The 20,497-nt window shown below is 41.4% G+C and overlaps 1 protein-coding gene and 1 long non-coding RNA gene across 10 annotated transcripts; both read right to left on the minus strand.

The window, feature by feature from the left end:
- Positions 1-7,038: 7,038 nt before the first annotated feature.
- LOC116359315 (uncharacterized protein C18orf19 homolog B) lies at positions 7,039-19,767 on the minus strand. Of its 4 annotated transcripts, XM_031812164.1 has the most exons (6): positions 19,627-19,767; positions 19,006-19,040; positions 18,397-18,871; positions 11,901-12,012; positions 8,012-8,272; positions 7,039-7,978 (listed from the first exon to the last, which is right to left on the minus strand). In XM_031812164.1, the coding sequence occupies exons 3-6, from the start codon at positions 18,837-18,839 to the stop codon at positions 7,766-7,768; spliced, it is 1,029 nt and encodes a 342-aa protein (XP_031668024.1). In that variant the 5' UTR covers positions 18,840-18,871; positions 19,006-19,040; positions 19,627-19,767; the 3' UTR covers positions 7,039-7,765. The 4 variants fall into 4 exon arrangements, with proteins under 4 accessions (XP_031668024.1, XP_031668022.1, XP_031668023.1 ...); XM_031812162.1 differs by having other exon boundaries at positions 7,039-8,272; XM_031812163.1 differs by having other exon boundaries at positions 7,039-8,272; positions 19,727-19,746.
- LOC116359317 (uncharacterized) lies at positions 10,132-11,861 on the minus strand. Of its 6 annotated transcripts, none has more exons than XR_004206675.1 (3): positions 11,709-11,861; positions 11,308-11,472; positions 10,132-10,285 (listed from the first exon to the last, which is right to left on the minus strand). It is a non-coding gene; the product is annotated as an uncharacterized LOC116359317 (long non-coding RNA). The 6 variants fall into 6 exon arrangements; XR_004206674.1 differs by having other exon boundaries at positions 11,341-11,472; positions 11,676-11,861; XR_004206673.1 differs by having other exon boundaries at positions 11,676-11,861.
- Positions 19,768-20,497: the final 730 nt, after the last annotated feature.

A 20,497-nucleotide genomic window follows, 5' to 3' on the forward strand; every position in this document is an offset into this window, starting at 1 on the left:
GCAGTCCTCATTTACTAGTCTACTCTATAGCAGTCCTCATTTACTAGTCTACTCTATAGCAGTCCTCATTTACTAGTCTACTCTATAGCAGTCCTCATTTACTAGTCTACTCTATAGCAGTCCTCATTTACTAGTCTACTCTATAGCAGTCCTCATTTACTAGTCTACTCTATAGCAGTCCTCATTTACTAGTCTACTCTATAGCAGTCCTCATTTACTAGTCTACTCTATAGCAAGTCCTCATTTACTAGTCTACTCTATAGCAGTCCTCATTTACTAGTCTACTCTATAGCAAGTCCTCATTTACTAGTCTACTCTATAGCAGTCCTCATTTACTAGTCTACTCTATAGCAAGTCCTCATTTACTAGTCTACTCTATAGCTGTCTCATTTACTAGTCTACTCTATAGCAAGTCCTCATTTACTAGTCACTCTATAGCAGTCCTCATTTACTAGTCTACTCCTATAGCAGTCCTCATTTACTAGTCTACTCTATAGCAGTCCTCATTTACTGTTACTCTATAGCAAGTCCTCATTTACTAGTCTACTCTATGCAATCTTACTAGTCTACTCTATAGCAGTCCTCATTACTAGTCTACTCTATAGCAAGTCCTCATTACTAGTCTACTCTATTAGCAAGTCCTCATTTACTAGTCTACTCTATAGCAAGTCCTCATTTACTAGTCTACTCTATAGCAAGTCCTCATTACTAGTTCTACTCTATAGCAGTCCTCATTTACTAGTCTACTCTATAGCAGTCCTCATTTACTAGTCTACTCTATAGCAGTCCTCATTTACTAGTCTACTCTATAGCAAGTCCTCATTTACTAGTCTACTCTATAGCAAGTCCTTCATTTACTAGTCTACTCTATAGCAAGTCCTCATTTACTAGTCTACTCTTAGCAGTCCTCATTTACTAGTCTACTCTAATAGCAAGTCCTCATTTACTAGTCTACTCTATAGCAAGTCCTCATTTACTAGTCTACTCCTATAGGGCAAGTCCTCATTACTCGTCTACTCTATAGCAAGTCCTCATTTACTAGTCTACTCTATAGCAGTCCTCATTTACTAGTCTACTCTATGCAAGTCCTCATTTACATAGTCTACTCTATAGCAAGGTCCTCATTTACTAGTTACTCATAGCAGTCCTCATTTACTAGTCTACTCTATAGCAGTCCTCATTTACTAGTTTACTCTATAGCAGTCCTCATTTACTAGTCTACTTATCAGTCCTCAGTTGACTAGTACTCTATAGCAAGTCCTCATTTTACTAGTCTACTCTATAGCAAGTCCTCATTTACTAGTCTACTCTATAGCAAGTCCTCATTACTAGTTAACTCATAGCAAGTCCTCATTTACTAGTCTACTCTATAGCAAGTCCTCATTTACTAGTCTACTCTATAGCAAGTCCTCATTACTGTCTACTCTATAAGCAGTCCTCCCATTTACTAGTCTACTCTATAGCAAGGTCCTCATTTACTAGTCTACTCTATAGCAGTCCTCATTTACTAGTCTACTCTATAGCAGTCCTCATTTACTAGTCTACTCTATAGCAGTCCTCATTTACTAGTCTACTCTATAGCAAGTCCTCATTACTAGTCTATCTATAGCAAGTCCTCATTTACTAGTCTACTCTATAGTCAGTCCTCATTTACTAGTCTACTCTATAGCAAGTCCTCATTTACTAGTCTACTCTATAGCAAGTCCTCATTTACTAGTCTACTCTATAGCAAGTCCTCATTTACTGTCTACTCTATAGCAGTCCTCATTTACTAGTCTACTCTATAGCAAGTCCTCATTTACTAGTCTACTCTATAGCAAGTCCTCATTTACTAGTCTACTCTATAGCAAGTCCTCATTTACTAGTCTACTCTATAGCAAGTCCTCATTTACTAGTCTACTCTATAGCAGTCCTCATTTACTAGTCTACTCTATAGCAAGTCCTCATTTACTAGTTTACTCTATAGCAAGTCCTCATTTACTAGTCCTTTCACTCTATAGCAAGTCCTCATTTACTAGTCTACTCTATAGCAAGTCCTCATTACTAGTCTACTCTATAGCAGTCCTCATTTACTAGTTTACTCTATAGCAGTCCTCATTACTAGTCTACTCTATAGCAGTCCTCATTTTACTAGTCTACTCTATAGCAAGTCCTCATTTACTAGTCTACTCTATAGCAGTCCTCATTTACTAGTTTACTCTATAGCAGTCCTCATTTACTAGTCTACTCTATAGCAAGTCCTCATTTACTAGTCTACTCTATAGCAGTCCTCATTTACTAGTCTACTCTATAGCAAGTCCTCATTTACTAGTCTACTCTATAGCAAGTCCTCATTTACTAGTTTACTCTATAGCAAGTCCTCATTTACTGAGTCTACTCTATAGCAGTCCTCATTTACTAGTCTACTCTATAGCAAGTCCTCATTTACTAGTCTACTCTATAGCAAGTCCTCATTTACTAGTCTACTCTATAGCAGTCCTCATTTACTAGTGCTACTCTATAGCAGTCCTCATTTACTAGTCTACTCTATAGCAGTCCTCATTTACTAGTCTACTCTATAGCAAGTCCTCATTTACTAGTCTACTCTATAGCAGTCCTCATTTACTAGTCTACTCTATAGCAGTCCTCATTTACTAGTCTACTCTATAGCAAGTCCTCATTTACTAGTCTACTCTATAGCAAGTCCTCATTTACTAGTCTACTCTATAGCAGTCCTCATTTACTAGTCTACTCTATAGCAAGTCCTCATTTACTAGTCTACTCTATAGCAGTCCTCATTTACTAGTCTACTCTATAGCAGTCCTCATTTACTAGTCTACTCTATAGCAAGTCCTCATTACTAGTCTACTCTATAGCAGTCCTCATTTACTAGTCTACTCTATAGCAGTCCTCATTTACTAGTCTACTCTATAGCAAGTCCTCATTTACTAGTCTACTCTATAGCAAGTCCTCATTTACTAGTCTACTCTATAGCAGTCCTCATTTACTAGTCTACTCTATAGCAAGTCCTCATTTACTAGTCTACTCTATAGCAGTCCTCATTTACTAGTCTACTCTATAGCAGTCCTCATTTACTAGTCTACTCTATAGCAGTCCTCATTTACTAGTCTACTCTATAGCAGTCCTCATTTACTAGTCTACTCTATAGCAAGTCCTCATTTACTAGTCTACTCTATAGCAGTCCTCATTTACTAGTCTACTCTATAGCAGTCCTCATTTACTAGTTTACTCTATAGCAGTCCTCATTTACTAGTTTACTCTATAGCAAGTCCTCATTTACTAGTTACTCTATAGCAGTCCTCATTACTAGTCTACTCTATAGCAGTCCTCATTTACTAGTTTACTCTATAGCAGTCCTCATTTACTAGTTTACTCTATAGCAGTCCTCATTTACTAGTCTACTCTATAGCAGTCCTCATTTACTAGTCTACTCTATAGCAGTCCTCATTTACTAGTCTACTCTATAGCAGTCCTCATTTACTAGTCTACTCTATAGCAGTCCTCATTTACTAGTCTACTCTATAGCAGTCCTTCATTTACTAGTCTACTCTATAGCAGTCCTCATTTACTAGTCTACTCTATAGCAGTCCTCATTTACTAGTTTACTCTATAGCAGTCCTCATTTACTAGTTTACTCTATAGCAGTCCTCATTTACTAGTTTACTCTATAGCAAGTCCTCATTTACTAGTCTACTCTATAGCAAGTCCTCATTTACTAGTCTACTCTATAGCAGTCCTCATTTACTAGTCTACTCTATAGCAAGTCCTCATTTACTAGTTTACTCTATAGCAGTCCTCATTTACTAGTCTACTCTATAGCAGTCCTCATTTACTAGTCTACTCTATAGCAAGTCCTCATTTACTAGTCTACTCTATAGCAAGTCCTCATTTACTAGTCTTACTCTATAGCAAGTCCTCATTTACTAGTCTACTCTATAGCAAGTCCTCATTTACTAGTCTACTCTATAGCAAGTCCTCATTTACTAGTCTACTCTATAGCAAGTCCTCATTTACTAGTCTACTCTATAGCAAGTCCTCATTTACTAGTCTACTCTATAGCAGTCCTCATTTAACTAGTCTACTCTATAGCAAGTCCTCATTTACTAGTCTACTCTATAGCAAGTCCTCATTTACTAGTCTACTCTATAGCAAGTCCTCATTTACTAGTGTACTCTATAGCAGTCCTCATTTACTAGTCTACTCTATAGCAAGTCCTCATTTACTAGTCTACTCTATAGCAGTCCTCATTTACTAGTCTACTCTATAGCAAGTCCTCATTTACTAGTCTACTCTATAGCAAGTCCTCATTTACTAGTCTACTCTATAGCAAGTCCTCATTTACTAGTCTACTCTATAGCAAGTCCTCATTTACTAGTCTACTCTATAGCAGTCCTCATTTACTAGTTTACTCTATAGCAAGTCCTCATTTACTAGTCTACTCCTTTAGCAAGTCCTCATTTACTAGTCTACTCTATAGCAAGTCCTCATTTACTAGTCTACTCTATAGCAAGTCCTCATTTACTAGTCTACTCTATAGCAAGTCCTCATTTACTAGTCTACTCTATGCAAGTCCTCATTTACTAGTCTACTCTATAGCAAGTCCTCATTTACTAGTCTACTCTATAGCAAGTCCTCATTTACTACTCTAGCAAGTCCTCATTTACTAGTCTACTCTATAGCAGTCCTCATTTACTAGTCTACTCTATAGCAAGTCCTCATTTACTAGTCTACTCTATAGCAGTCCTCATTTACTAGTCTACTCTATAGCAAGTCCTCATTTACTAGTCTACTCTATAGCAAGTCCTCATTTACTAGTCTACTCTATAGCAAGTCCTCATTTACTAGTCTACTCTATAGCAAGTCCTCATTTACTAGTCTACTCTATAGCAAGTCCTCATTTACTAGTCTACTCTATAGCAAGTCCTCATTTACTAGTCTACTCTATAGCAGTCCTCCCCATTTACTAGTCTACTCTATAGCAGTCCTCATTTACTAGTCTACTCTATAGCAGTCCTCATTTACTAGTCTACTCTATAGCAGTCCTCCTAATTTACTAGTTTACTCTATAGCAGTCCTCCTAATTTACTAGTTTACTCTATAGCAGTCCTCCTAATTTACTAGTCTACTCTATAGCAGTCCTCCTAATTTACTAGTCTACTCTATAGCAGTCCTCCAAATTTACTAGTTTACTCTATAACAGTCCTCATTTACCACTACCTACCACTGCTACTGCTTTAGTACCAGGACCCTACTGCTTTAATACCAGGACCCTACTGCTTTAGTACCCAGGACCCTACTGCTTTAATACCAGGACCCTACTGCTTTAGTACCAGGACCCTACTGCTTTAGTACCCAGGACCCTACTGCTTTAATACCAGGACCCTACTGCTTTAGTACCAGGACCCTACTGCTTTAATACCAGGACCCTACTGCTTTAATACCAGGACCCTACTGCTTTAGTACCAGGACCCTACTGCTTTAATACCAGGACCCTACTGCTTTAGTACCAGGACCCTACTGCTTTAGTACCAGGACCCTACTGCTTTAATACCAGGACCCTACTGCTTTAATACCAGGACCCTACTGCTTTAGTACCCAGGACCCTACTGCTTTCTCCTGTTCTATTCCTGCTTTCTCCTGTTCTATTCCTGCTTTCTCCTGTTCTATTCCTGCTTCCCCCTGTTCTATTCCTGCTTTCCCCTGTTCTATTCCTGCTTTCTCCTGTTCTATTCCTGCTTTCCCCTGTTCTATTCCTGCTTTCCCCTGTTCTATTCCTGCTTTCTCCTGTTCTATTCCTGCTTTCCTCTGTTCTATTCCTGCTTTCCTCTGTTCTATTCCTGCTTTCTCCTGTTCTATTCCTGCTTTCTCCTGTTCTATTCCTGCCTTCTCCTGTTCTATTCCTGCCTTCTCCTGTTCTATTCCTGCATTCCTCTGTTCTATTCCTGCTTTCTCCTGTTCTATTCCTGCTTTCTCCTGTTCTATTCCTGCATTCCTCTGTTCTATTCCTGCTTTCTCCTGTTCTATTCCTGCTTTCCCCTGTTCTATTCCTGCCTTCTCCTGTTCTATTCCTGCATTCCTCTGTTCTATTCCTGCATTCCTCTGTTCTATTCCTGCTTTCTCCTGTTCTATTCCTGCTTTTCCTGTTCTATTCCTGCCTTCTCCTGTTCTATTCCTGCATTCCTCTGTTCTATTCCTGCTTTCTCCTGTTCTATTCCTGCTTTCTCCTGTTCTATTCCTGCTTTTCCTGTTCTATTCCTGCTTTCTCCTGTTCTATTCCTGCCTTTCCTGTTCTATCCCTGCATTATCCTGTTCTATTCCTGCTTTCTCCTGTTCTATTCCTGCTTTCCCCTGTTCTATTCCTGCTTTCTCCTGTTCTATTCCTGCTTCCCCCTGTTCTATTCCTGCTTTCTCCTGTTCTATTCCTGCTTTCTCCTGTTCTATTCCTGCTTCCCCCTGTTCTATTCCTGTGTTCAGTCCCAGGGTCCTGAGCTTAGTTATGAGCTTGGCCACTATGGTGTTGAATGCTGAGTTATAGTAAATGAACAGCATTGACACTTGCCAGATGTTAGCGTGGCCTTATGAATGTTAACCTGTTCAAAAGTCTTACTCACATTGCCTATGGTGAGCAAGATCATACAGTCGTCTGGAACAGCTGGTGCTCTCATGTATGGTTCAGTATGGCTTTCCTCGATGCGAATTTAGCTCTTCTGGTAGGCCCGTGGCTCTGTTTCCCTCTGTAATCTGTGATAGTTTGTAAGCCCTGCCACATCCGACGAGCGTCAGAGCCAGCATGGTATAATTCAATCTTTGTCCGGTATTGACGTCTCGACTGTTTGACGGCTCGTTGGGAGGTCGTAGCAGGACTTCTAATAAGCGTCCGGATTAGTGTCTCTCTCCTTGAAAGCGACAGCTTCAGCCTTTATCAATGCTGCTGGTAATCAGTTGTTGGGCTTTCAATTCCCTACATGATTTTGGGAGTGAACCGTTCCATAGTTAAGTACAGTACTCAGAACATGGAATGAAGACAGGAAACGGAACGATGTTTAGAAGCTCAATATTCTGCTTTATTGCAAATTGTGATCATACCAGACATGACATTAACAGTACAGTCCAATAACTGGTACTACAGTACCCAACACCCTTCTGTTCAGACTGTGGTTTGCATTTTATTGCATTTTAGCTGAATAATTCTGTAATATCCACAGAGCAACTTAAAGGGATACTTCTGGATTTTGTCCATGAGTTCATCAGACTGTGGAAGTAGATAAAGGGCTGCATTGCCAACATCCAGAAGTATCCCTTTAAGGAATCAATCAAACGACTTCTGTAATCACACTTCCTATTAAATGCACAACTTTCAGTTGATCAGACATTAGGTAGTAGGAACACAAACATAATACAATATATTAAACTTTGGGTATTGGATAAAAAGACATTAGAAAACGTGATTTAAAACGCTGAAAGACGAGCAGTTACAGTCTCCATGAGGCTTTGATGAATTAAACAGGAATTGTATTTTTCATACCCAGAATTCATAATGCTCCTCAGTGTATTCTAATACAACTGAGAAATCCCACCAGCCTCCTCCTTATAGCAGGTATAATGGTACTAGCTGGGGCAGTCAGGAATTGCAGAAGAACAGTAATGTCTGGACTCATTCGTCTCTCAACAATAGGTTCATAATATGTGCCTTAATTCTGTCTTTGACCCCAACCACATTGAAGACACCAAACATGTGTTTATTCACAACCACTTGTAAACAAGACTAATCGAGCTTCTTTCGGTAAGACACTTCGTCTTTGGCTTCCTGTAGTTTATCAGAGAACATGTCTTTCGTCTCCCCCATCTTTCCAGAGAAACGTTCTTTCGTCTCCTCCATCTTCCCAGAGAAACGTTCTTTCGTCTCCCCCATCTTTCCAGAGAAACGTTCTTTCGTCTCCTCCATCTTTCCAGAGAAACGTTCTTTCGTCTCCTCCATCTTTCCAGAGAAACGTTCTTTCGTCTCCTCCATCTTTTCAGAAATACCAGACAATCGTTCTTTCGTATCTTCCATTTTCCCCGAGAGTAGTTCTTTGGTTTCCTCCATTTTTTCAGAGAACAGTTCCTTAGTTTCCTCCATTTTCTCTGTGAGTTTCTCCCTGGTCTCTTCCATCCGGTCCTGCAGGTAGTCTTTGACGGGCGGAGGGGTGGAGAAGTAGCCGTGTTTACGGAGGTACTGCACTGAGAAGGACGTCCCACCCAGAGTCACCGTGTATCTGGCGGGTGTTGCAATCTGAAGGAAATCAGGATAAAGAAAGCCACTAAGTTCAGTAGAACAAGTGAATTGAAGCTGATGTTGCAATCTGAGTATTTCTGCTTACCCTGAACAGGGCGTCGTATGCACATATCCTTGTACAAGTCATAGTGAGTATTCTTACCCTGTACAAGTCATAGTGAGTATTCTTACCCTGTACAAGTCATAGTGAGTATTCTTACCCTGTACAAGTCATAGTCAGTGAGTATTCTTACCCTGTACAAGTCATAGTCAGTGAGTATTCTTACCCTGTACAAGTCATAGTCAGTGAGTATTCTTATCCTGTACAAGTCATAGTGAGTATTCTTACCCTGTACAAGTCATAGTGAGTATTCTTACCCTGTACAAGTCATAGTGAGTATTCTTACCCTGTACAAGTCATAGTCAGTGAATATTCTTACCTTGTACAAGTCATAGTGAGTATTCCTACCTTGTACAAGTCATAGTGAGTATTCTTACCCTGTACAAGTCATAGTCAGTGAGTATTCTTACCCTGTCCAAGTCATAGTGAGTATTCTTACCCTGTCCAAGTCATAGTCAGTGAGTATTCTTACCCTGTACAAGTCATAGTCAGTGAGTATTCTCACTCATTTTTATTTGACCATGCTGGTCATTTATGAACATTTGAACAACATGGCCATGTTCTGTTATAATCTCCACCCGGCACAGCCAGAAGAGGTCTGGCCACCCCTCATAGCCTGGTTCCTCTCTAGGTTTATAATCTCCACCCGGCACAGCCAGAAGAGGACTGGCCACCCCTCATAGCCTGGTTCCTCTCTAGGTTTATAATCTCCACCCGGCACAGCCAGAAGAGGACTGGCCACCCCACATAGCCTGGTTCCTCTCTAGGTTTATAATCTCCACCCGGCACAGCCAGAAGAGGACTGGCCACCCCACATAGCCTGGTTCCTCTCTAGGTTTATAATCTCCACCCGGCACAGCCAGAAGAGGACTGGCCACCCCACATAGCCTGGTTCCTCTAGGTTTCTTCCTAGGTTTTGGCCTTTCTAGGGAGTTTTTCCTAGCCACCGTGCTTCTACACCTGCATTGCTTGCTGTTTGGGGTTTTAGGCTGGGTTTCTGTACAGCACTTTGAGATATCAGCTGATGTACGAAGGGCTTGACAAATAAATTTGATTTGACCTAAAGTGACGTGTACAGGGCAGGTTTCCTATCATTTGTCTTCAAATTTACACAAATTATATAAAATGATATAATTATATATTATTCTAACCTTGTACATGGAGTAGACAGGGAGTATTCTAACCTTGTACATGGAGTAGACAGGGAGTATTCTAACCTTGTACATGGAGTAGACAGGGAGTATTCTAACCTTGTACATGGAGTAGACAGGGAGTATTCTAACCTTGTACATGGAGTAGACAGGGAGTATTCTAACCTTGTACATGGAGTAGGCAGGGAGTATTCTAACCTTGTACATGGAGTAGGCAGGGAGTATTCTAACCTTGTACATGGAGTAGGCAGGGAGTATTCTAACCTTGTACATGGAGTAGGCAGGGAGTATTCTAACCTTGTACATGGAGTAGACAGGGAGTATTCTAACCTTGTACATGGAGTAGACAGGGAGTATTCTAACCTTGTACATGGAGTAGACAGGGAGTATTCTAACCTTGTACATGGAGTAGACAGGGAGTATTCTAACCTTGTACATGGAGTAGACAGGGAGTATTCTAACCTTGTACATGGAGTAGGCAGGGAGTATTCTAACCTTGTACATGGAGTAGGCAGGGAGTATTCTAACCTTGTACATGGAGTAGGCAGGGAGTATTCTAACCTTGTACATGGAGTAGACAGGGAGTATTCTAACCTTGTACATGGAGTAGACAGGGAGTATTCTAACCTTGTACATGGAGTAGGCAGGGAGTATTCTAACCTTGTACATGGAGTAGACAGGGAGTATTCTAACCTTGTACATGGAGTAGACAGGGAGTATTCTAACCGTGTACATGGAGTAGGCAGGGAGTATTCTTACCTTGTACAGGGAGTATTCTAACCTTGTACATGGAGTAGACAGGGAGTATTCTAACCTTGTAAATGGAGTAGACGGAGTATTCTAACCTTGTACATGGAGTAGACGGAGTATTCTAACCTTGTACATGGAGTATTCTTACCTTGTACATGGAGTAGACGGAGTATTCTAACCTTGTACATGGAGTAGACAGGGAGTATTCTAACCTTGTACATGGAGTAGACAGGGAGTATTCTTACCTTGTACATGGAGTAGGCAGGGAGTATTACCTTGTACATGGAGTAGGCAGGGAGTATTACCTTGTACATGGAGTTGACAGGGAGTAGTATTACCTTGTACATGGAGTAGACAGGGAGTAGTATTACCTTGTACATGGAGTAGACAGGGAGTAGTATTACCTTGTACATGGAGTAGACAGGGAGTATTCTTACCTTGTACATGGAGTAGACAGGGAGTATTCTAACCTTGTACATGGAGTAGACAGGGAGTATTCTAACCTTGTACATGGAGTAGACAGGGAGTATTCTAACCTTGTACATGGAGTAGACAGGGAGTATTCTAACCTTGTACATGGAGTAGACAGGGAGTATTCTAACCTTGTACATGGAGTAGACAGGGAGTATTCTAACCTTGTACATGGAGTAGACAGGGAGTATTCTAACCTTGTACATGGAGTAGGCAGGGAGTATTCTAACCTTGTACATGGAGTAGGCAGGGAGTATTCTAACCTTGTACATGGAGTAGGCAGGGAGTATTCTAACCTTGTACATGGAGTAGACAGGGAGTATTCTAACCTTGTACATGGAGTAGACAGGGAGTATTCTAACCTTGTACATGGAGTAGACAGGGAGTATTCTAACCTTGTACATGGAGTAGACAGGGAGTATTCTAACCTTGTACATGGAGTAGGCAGGGAGTATTCTAACCTTGTACATGGAGTAGGCAGGGAGTATTCTAACCTTGTACATGGAGTAGGCAGGGAGTATTCTAACCTTGTACATGGAGTAGACAGGGAGTATTCTAACCTTGTACATGGAGTAGACAGGGAGTATTCTAACCTTGTACATGGAGTAGGCAGGGAGTATTCTAACCTTGTACATGGAGTAGACAGGGAGTATTCTAACCTTGTACATGGAGTAGACAGGGAGTATTCTAACCGTGTACATGGAGTAGGCAGGGAGTATTCTTACCTTGTACAGGGAGTATTCTAACCTTGTACATGGAGTAGACAGGGAGTATTCGAACCTTGTAAATGGAGTAGACGGAGTATTCTAACCTTGTACATGGAGTAGACGGAGTATTCTAACCTTGTACATGGAGTAGGCAGGGAGTATTCTTACCTTGTACATGGAGTATTCTTACCTTGTACATGGAGTAGACGGAGTATTCTAACCTTGTACATGGAGTAGACAGGGAGTATTCTAACCTTGTACATGGAGTAGACAGGGAGTATTCTTACCTTGTACATGGAGTAGGCAGGGAGTATTACCTTGTACATGGAGTAGGCAGGGAGTATTACCTTGTACATGGAGTTGACAGGGAGTAGTATTACCTTGTACATGGAGTAGACAGGGAGTAGTATTACCTTGTACATGGAGTAGACAGGGAGTAGTATTACCTTGTACATGGCGTAGGCAGTAAGGGCATAGCCGCCAGAAGAGTGATTCAGCAGACCAACGATCTTCTCTGGTAAACCAATGAACTCCAGAAAAGGCACCACATTCACTCCCCTGTGTAATATATACAGGTTAACTCAGGCCAGATACTGTGTAATATATACAGGTTAACTCAGGCCAGATACTGTGTAATATATACAGGTTAACTCAGGCCAGATACTGTGTAATATATACAGGTTAACTCAGGCCAGATACTGTGTAATATATACAGGTTAACTCAGGCCAGATACTGTGTAATATATACAGGTTAACTCAGGCCAGATACTGTGTAATATATAACCACACACTATTGAATCATTCCCATGGTGAATGACTAGCTACACTATGAAACCACACACTATTGAATCATTCCCATGGTGAATGACTAGCTACACTATGAAACCACACACTATTGAATCATTCCCATGGTGAATGACTAGCTACACTATGAAACTACACACTATTGAATCATTCCCATGGTGAATGACTAGCTACACTATGAAACCACACACTATTGAATCATTCCCATGGTGAATGACTAGCTACACACTATTGAATCATTCCCAAGGTGAATGACTAGCTACACTATGAAACTACACACTATTGAATCATTCCCAAGGTGAATGACTAGCTACACTATGAAACTACACACTATGAATCATTCCCATGGTGAATGACTAGCTACACTATGAAACATTCCTACGGTGAATGACTAGCTTCACTATGAAACCACACACTATTGAATCATTCCCATGGTGAATGACTTGCTACACTATGAAACTACACACTATGAATAATTCCCATGGTGAATGACTAGCTACACTATGAAACATTCCTACGGTGAATGACTAGCTACACTATGAAACCACACACTATTGAATCATTCCCATGGTGAATGACTTGCTACACTATGAAACTACACACTATGAAACATTCCTACGGTGAATGACTAGCTACACTATGAAACATTCCTACGGTGAATGACTAGCTACACTATGAAACATTCCTACGGTGAATGACTAGCTACACAATGAAACCACACACTATTGAATCATTCCCAAGGTGAATGACTAGCTACACAATGAAACCACACACTATTGAATCATTCCCAAGGTGAATGACTAGCTACACACTATTGAATCATTCCCATGGTGAATGACTAGCTACACAATGAAACTACACACTATGAATAATTCCCATGGTGAATGACTAGCTACACACTATTGAATCATTCCCATGGTGAATGACTAGCTACACTATGAAACTACACACTATGAATAATTCCCATGGTGAATGACTAGCTACACTATGAAACCACACACTATGAATCATTCCCAAGGTGAATGACTAGCTACACACTATTGAATCATTCCCATGGTGAATGACTAGCTACACACTATTGAATCATTCCCAAGGTGAATGACTAGCTACACACTACGAATCATTCCCAAGGTGAATGACTAGCTACACTATGAAACTACACACTATGAATCATTCCCAAGGTGAATGACTAGCTACACTATGAAACTACACACTATGAATCATTCCCAAGGTGAATGACTAGCTACACTATGAAACTACACACTATGAATCATTCCCAAGGTGAATGACTAGCTACACTATGAAACTACACACTATGAATCATTCCCATGGTGAATGACTAGCTACACACTATTGAATCATTCCCAAGGTGAATGACTAGCTACACTATGAAACTACACACTATTGAATCATTCCCAAGGTGAATGACTAGCTACACTATGAAACTACACACTATGAATCATTCCCATGGTGAATGACTAGCTACACACTATTGAATCATTCCCAAGGTGAATGACTAGCTACACTATGAAACTACACACTATTGCAGATATGGTGAAAACAATGTGTGGTAGAGGCACAGAAACTCACATCAATACCTTTGTCAGATAACACTGTTAAACAAACAATGTATGCTATAGCTAGAGAGGAAACTGACCGACTCAGACTCCCCAGCTTATGCTCTGAGATATACCGCAGCAGGTAACTTGCATTGTAAACTATACAGAACAAAAATAAACATGTAAAGTGTCCCATTTTTCATGAGCTGAAATAAAAGATCCCAGAAATGTTCCATACACACAATAAGCTTATTTCTCTCTAATTCTGTGCACACATTTGTTGACATCCCTGTTAGTGAGCATCTCTCCTTTACCAAGATAATCCATCCACCTGGACAGGTGTGACATATCAAGAAGCTGATTAAACAGCATGATCATTACGCAGGTGCACCTTGTGCTGGGGGACAATAAAATGCCACTAAAAATGTGCAGTTTTATCTAGGGCTGGGCGATAAGACCAAAACATCGTATTTATTTTATTTTTTAAATTTGACATTTTTACAGTATTTTATGTTTTTGATTAATAAAGGTTCTACATGTGCTTTATTAGCAGTGACCTTAGGGTGGCAACACATTCTAAATGATTTCAATGGGTCTTTCTCCATTCTGATTGGTTTATACTGTTCAATTCAACTTCCACCTAAAATCATTTTCTGCATTTCCTGCACTCATTTGAGATCATTTCCACAGCATAGTAGTTAGAGTGTTGGGCCAGTAACCGAAAGGTTGCTAGATGGAATCCCCATGCTGATAAGGTAAAAATCTGTTGTTCTGCCCCTGAACAAAATATAAAATTAATCTTTGTTTGACTTTCTGTGTGATGAAAAGAAAGTGTCTCCTTGCCTGTAACAGACATATTTGGGAACCTGAACACAAGCATGCAGGGGGGATACAAAAACATGCTACAGATTAGTGACCCGATCAGTCGATTCAGAGGAAGTCATTATTATTGGAGAGAGTCTTTCAAAAGAGAACCGTGCCCCCTCCGCTGTGCCTGTTTCTATCAGCAAACAGCATCAGGACGTGTCCCACACCAGTGATGACTGCTCACCTCCAACGCTTGGAAGAGCACCATGGGAACTACTTCCCTATCCGTTTGACTCTGGCTCAGTTGACATGCCGGTAAGTGAAAGCAAACAGCTGATGGAGCGGTCATGTGACCAAAATGCATTTACGGGTCACTACGGAGGAGTTTTGGTTCCTGGCTCAAAGGGGCATAATATCCTGCCCTCTGAGCATTAATGCTGCGTTCAAAACAACTCGGGAACTGGGAAATCTCCAACTTCTGACTTCAGTGCGTTTAAGACTACTTTGAACTCGGGGAAAAACTAGCTCTGACTGGGAGAAATCTTTTTTAAAACGGGCACCTAACTCAGAATTCCACCTCTGGAACTCGGGCCACTTTCTCTGACCTGAAGATCACCGATGTCATGATTTCAGCTCATATTTCATTTTTTGGAGTTCCCTGTTGTCATGAAAGCACCATAAAACTCATGGTACCCTTCGTCAGCTCATCTCTGTGTGAAGCTGGTTTCAGTGCTCTCGTCTTGCATTAAAACCAAATATCGATCCAGGTTGGATGTGACAGCAGAGATGACGTGCACACTGTCGACCACGCTTCCTGACTAGCACACCCATCTCATTAGATGATGCACACTGTCGACCACACCCCCTGACTAGCACACCCATCTCATTAGATGATGCACACTGTCGACCACGCCCCCTGACTAGCACACCCATCTCATTAGTGGTGATGAGATACATTATGTCAGACTAATTGACTGTCCTAGACTAATTGACTGTCCTAGCCCCACATTATGTCAGACTAATTGACTGTCCTAGCCCCACATTATGTCAGACTAATTGACTGTCCTAGCCCCACATTATGTCAGACTAATTGACTGTCCTAGCCCCACATTATGTCAGACTAATTGACTGTCCTAGCCCCACATTATGTCAGACTAATTGACTGTCCTAGCCCCACATTATGTCAGACTAATTGACTGTCCTAGTCCCACATTATGTCAGACTAATTGACTGTCACAGCCCCACATTATGTCAGACTAATTGACTGTCCTAGCCCCACATTATGTCAGACTAATTGACTGACCTAGCCCCACAATATGTCAGACTAATTGACTGTCCTAGCCCCACATTATGTCAGACTAATTGATTGTCCTAGTCCCACATTATGTCAGACTAATTGACTGTCCTAGACTAATTGACTGTCCTAGCCCCACATTATGTCAGACTAATTGACTGTCCTAGCCCCACATTATGTCAGACTAATTGACTGTCCTAGCCCAACATTGTCAGACTAATTGACTGTCCTAGCCCCACATTATGTCAGACTAATTGACTGTCCTAGCCCCACATTATGTCAGACTAATTGACTGTCCTAGTCCCACATTATGTCAGACTAATTGACTGTCCTAGCCCCACATTATGTCAGACTAATTGACTGTCCTAGCCCCACATTATGTCAGACTAATTGACTGTCCTAGTCCCACATTATGTCAGACTAATTGACTGTCCTAGTCCCACATTATGTCAGACTAATTGATTGTCCTAGTCCCACATTATGTCAGACTAATTGACTGTCCTAGACTAATTGACTATCCTAGCCCCACATTATGTCGGACTAATTGACTGTCCTAGACTAATTGACTGTCCTAGCCCCACATTATGTCAGACTAATTGACTGTCCTAGCCCAACATTATGTCAGACTAATTGACTGTCCTAGTCCCACATTATGTCAGACTAATTGACTGTCCTAGACTAATTGACTATCCTAGCCCCACATTATGTCGGACTAATTGACTGTCCTAGACTAATTGACTGTCCTAGCCCCACATTATGTCAGACTAATTGACTGTCCTAGCCCAACATTATGTCAGACTAATTGACTGTCCTAGCCCTACATTATGTCAGACTAATTGACTGTCCTAGCCCCACATTATGTCAGACTAATTGACTGTCCTAGCCCCACATTATGTCAGACTAATTGATTGTCACAGCCCCACATTATGTCAGACTAATTGACTGTCCTAGTCCCACATTATGTCAGACTAATTGACTGTCACAGCCCCACATTATGTCAGACTAATTGACTGTCACAGCCCCACATTATGTCAGACTAATTGACTGTCCTAGCCCCACATTATGTCAGACTAATTGATTGTCACAGCCCCACATTATGTCAGACTAATTGACTGTCCTAGTCCCACATTATGTCAGACTAATTGACTGTCACAGCCCCACATTGTCAGACTAATTGATTGTCACAGCCCCACATTATGTCAGACTAATTGACTGTCCTAGCCCCACATTATGTCAGACTAATTGATTGTCACAGCCCCACATTATGTCAGACTAATTGACTGTCACAGCCCCACATTATGTCAGACTAATTGACTGTCACAGCCCCACATTATGTCAGACTAATTGACTGTCACAGCCCCACATTATGTCAGACTAATTGACTGTCACAGCCCCACATTATGTCAGACTAATTGACTGTCACAGCCCCACATTAAAAGTATGTGATGGTGAGTTGAGAAGAGAATCAGAAACTGTTAGAACGGTTTTCTATTGACTGTCACAGCCCCACATTAAAAGTATGTGATGGTGAGTTGAGAAGAGAATCAGAAACTGTTAGAACGGTTTTCTATTGACTGACACAGCCCCAAATAAAAAAAGTTAACTTTGGCTGTTAATTACAGCATTTCTTCTTTCACGTGGTTGTGGTCGCGAGAGTTTTCAGATATAAAAATAGGGTTGAGGGCCAAAAAAAGTTTGGGAACCCCTGGTCCTAGGGTTTACTGAGAACGGTGCGAAAAACATCCAGTCAGCAGCAGTCCTGTGGGTGAAAACAGCTCGTTGATGAGAGGTCGAAGGGCAATGGCAAGAACCGTGCAAGCTAACAGACCGGCCTAACAGGCAAATAACGGCGCAGTACAACAGTAGTGTGCAGAACGGCTTCTCAGAACGCACAACTCGTCGGTCCTTGTCACGCATAGACACAGGAAGTAGGGCTGAAGGTGCTGAAGAAGAAAATAACAATAATACAGGCCTCTACTAGTCCATCCCCGAAGAATTCAGGCTGTTGTAGAGGCAAAGTGGGGTTCGACACAGTACTAGATGGGTGTACCTAATAAACTGGCCATTGAGTATCTAGGTAGTAGTACAATGAACACAACAGCAATGCCATTAACCTCAGGCCAAAAGACCAGTTAGGTACTGCACTTCTAAATTCTCTATGTATAGCTAAATGATTCATAACAAAAGACCAGTTAGGTACTGCACTTCTAAATTCTCTATGTATAGCTAAATGATTCATAACAAAAGACCAGTTAGGTACTGCACTTCTAAATTCTCTATGTATAGCTAAATGATTCATAACAAAAGACCAGTTAGGTACTGCACTTCTAAATTCTCTATGTATAGCTAAATGATTCATAACAAAAGACCAGTTAGGTACTGCACTTCTAAATTCTCTATGTATAGCTAAATGACTCATAACAAAAGACCATAGTAATGGAATCCCCAGGGAGATTAGACCAGAGACAGGTGACTTACTGCATAGCAGCGTAGTAGAAGGTCCCGAACCAGACGCTGGAGGTCAGGAGATGGACAGGTATCATCACCTTCCCATACTGCTTGAAGGTCTTCTTGAACCTCTGGACCAGACCAATGGACTTGTCCTGCAGAGGGTCTATCTCTGGGGCCTCCGGTGGGGCCTCCACAGGCAGCTTGGAGGAGTCTGCCCCATAGACGGGCTCTGTTCCAGCCAGGCTGGGGGGATGGCTGGGTGGGTCCTGGTCCTCCGGCCGGAGCTTGGGCTGTTCTACTGCCCTGTTAAAGGCTGAGGTACTAACCCAGCGCTGGCCGGGCCCGGGGGGCAGGCGGCCTACAATACACACCGACACGGCCAGGCGAGCCTCACACACCGACAGGCCCACGACCACAGACCGCACGTAGGCCATCTGCCGCAATGCACCCTGGGACAGAACACGATGCATCTCCTCCTCCCTGAGACGTTTGACCACAGAGCCTGCAGACAGCACACATCATCATCAGGGTTTACTAATGACTATCAATTACAACAGGAGTAATCATTTATGTTGATAAGTATATATTAAGTTAGGAACGCTATAAATCAGAGTGAAGAAACGTATCAAAACATACCTCCAACTAGAGCAGGTCAACCATTAATCCAACACCTGAAATGAAAACGTCCAAATAAAATGATAGCCACAACAGACTAATCCAGTAGCCACTACTGTGGGTGATCCTCAGCTAAACAACCAAAGTTCTGGTTTAACTAAGTTTACTGGCTACACAGCCATATTCGGATATATAGCGAACAAGGCAAATAGAAAGCTAGCAAGCAAACCAACTATAGTAAGTAGCTAGTCTGCTCGCTAAGTAGCTAGCTAGCCAAGTTACTATGTGCAAAGGTTAGCTACAGAACTTGCAAAACATCTAGTTATCCTTCTATAGCTAGCTAGCTGTCACATACGCAGAGGTTTCTGTGTGGTTGACATTGGGGGAGTCTGGAGGACGACAAAACTTCCTTCACTTATAAAGCTTCCAGAACAACCCTGTGGAAACACGTGCCAGTTTTAGATGTGGTTAGCTAACGTTAGTTGTCTGGCTGAAGCCTGATTCTGACAGAACGACAACTGGGGTTGTTGTGCTAACTAGCTAAGTTAGCTAGCCCGACACTTGGCAAAGTAGTTGTGTATATACATTTTTCGGGAAGTTGTAAAACTACGTGACAAAGCTGACACGTAACGGAATACATACATTGAAATTCAAGAGGTTTTTGATCCTGTCAAAAGTGTTTTCTGTAGTTGTATGAGCCATAAATACATAGAATGACCGTCCTGTCAGTAGAAGACCTTACAGCAGAGATCGAGGGGAATCCGCGTGTCCTCGGACAGCGCACGGCATCATGGGATTCGTAGTTTATTTGTCGCGAGATTTGGTTTCTGCAAACTGCGTAAAAAACAGCACTTCCCAATATGCCTAAAACCTTTCGGTCAGAATTTCCATTTATTTTGAAAGAGATACAAACCTCTAGTCCAGCGGATAGGAACCAAATATACCCAAGATCGTTCCACTTTATGTTGGAAGTATCCAAGTTGGTATACTACACTCAAATGTTACCTTTTTTTTTGTGTAAATATAGTCATCACATATTCACTGCACTTAGCCTGTAATAACACCTTAAGTCCGTCTTTATGGAACTAACTACACACGCTCTCTTATATTCAATGTGATGTTTCTCTGTTCCTCGTTTCTCTCTTTTCTGTGCTGCAGATCGTTTAACAACTTGATGGTATAGCAAAAGCTTAATAAACTTGACATTAACTTGAATTGTCTCTCTTCATTTTACCCACAAACAAATTCACTTAGTCTAGGGACAGTCCCCTGTAGTAGTTCAGTTGGTAGCGCATGGTGCTTGCAATACCAGGGTTGTAGGTTTCATTCACACGGGGTTGAAGTATGAAAAAAGAAAAGTACATAAATGTATGCACTAACTAATGTAACTGGTGTCTGCTAAATGTAAAGCATATTTATTTTATTTTATTATTGCCAGTATAACTTAGCAGCTTTGACGTGCGTCGACCAAATAGCGGCTGGAGTGCAAATATGATCTAATGGTGACGTCATC

The sequence above is a fragment of the Oncorhynchus kisutch genome, unplaced genomic scaffold, assembly GCF_002021735.2.
Source record: "Oncorhynchus kisutch isolate 150728-3 unplaced genomic scaffold, Okis_V2 Okis02a-Okis13b_hom, whole genome shotgun sequence".
Lineage (NCBI taxonomy): Eukaryota > Metazoa > Chordata > Actinopteri > Salmoniformes > Salmonidae > Oncorhynchus > Oncorhynchus kisutch.

Excerpts from the sequence above, each read along its gene's own strand:
- LOC116359315 (XM_031812162.1), bottom strand. The coding sequence starts at position 18,839 with ATGCATCGTGTTCTGTCCCAGGGTGCATTGCGGCAGATGGCCTACGTG. Across the intron at positions 12,013-18,396 it reads TTCTACTACGCTGCTATGCA|GGGAGTGAATGTGGTGCCTT; the intron begins GTAAGTCACCTG and ends TATATTACACAG. Across the intron at positions 8,273-11,900 it reads CTGCCTACGCCATGTACAAG|ATTGCAACACCCGCCAGATA; the intron begins GTAATACTACTC and ends GATTTCCTTCAG.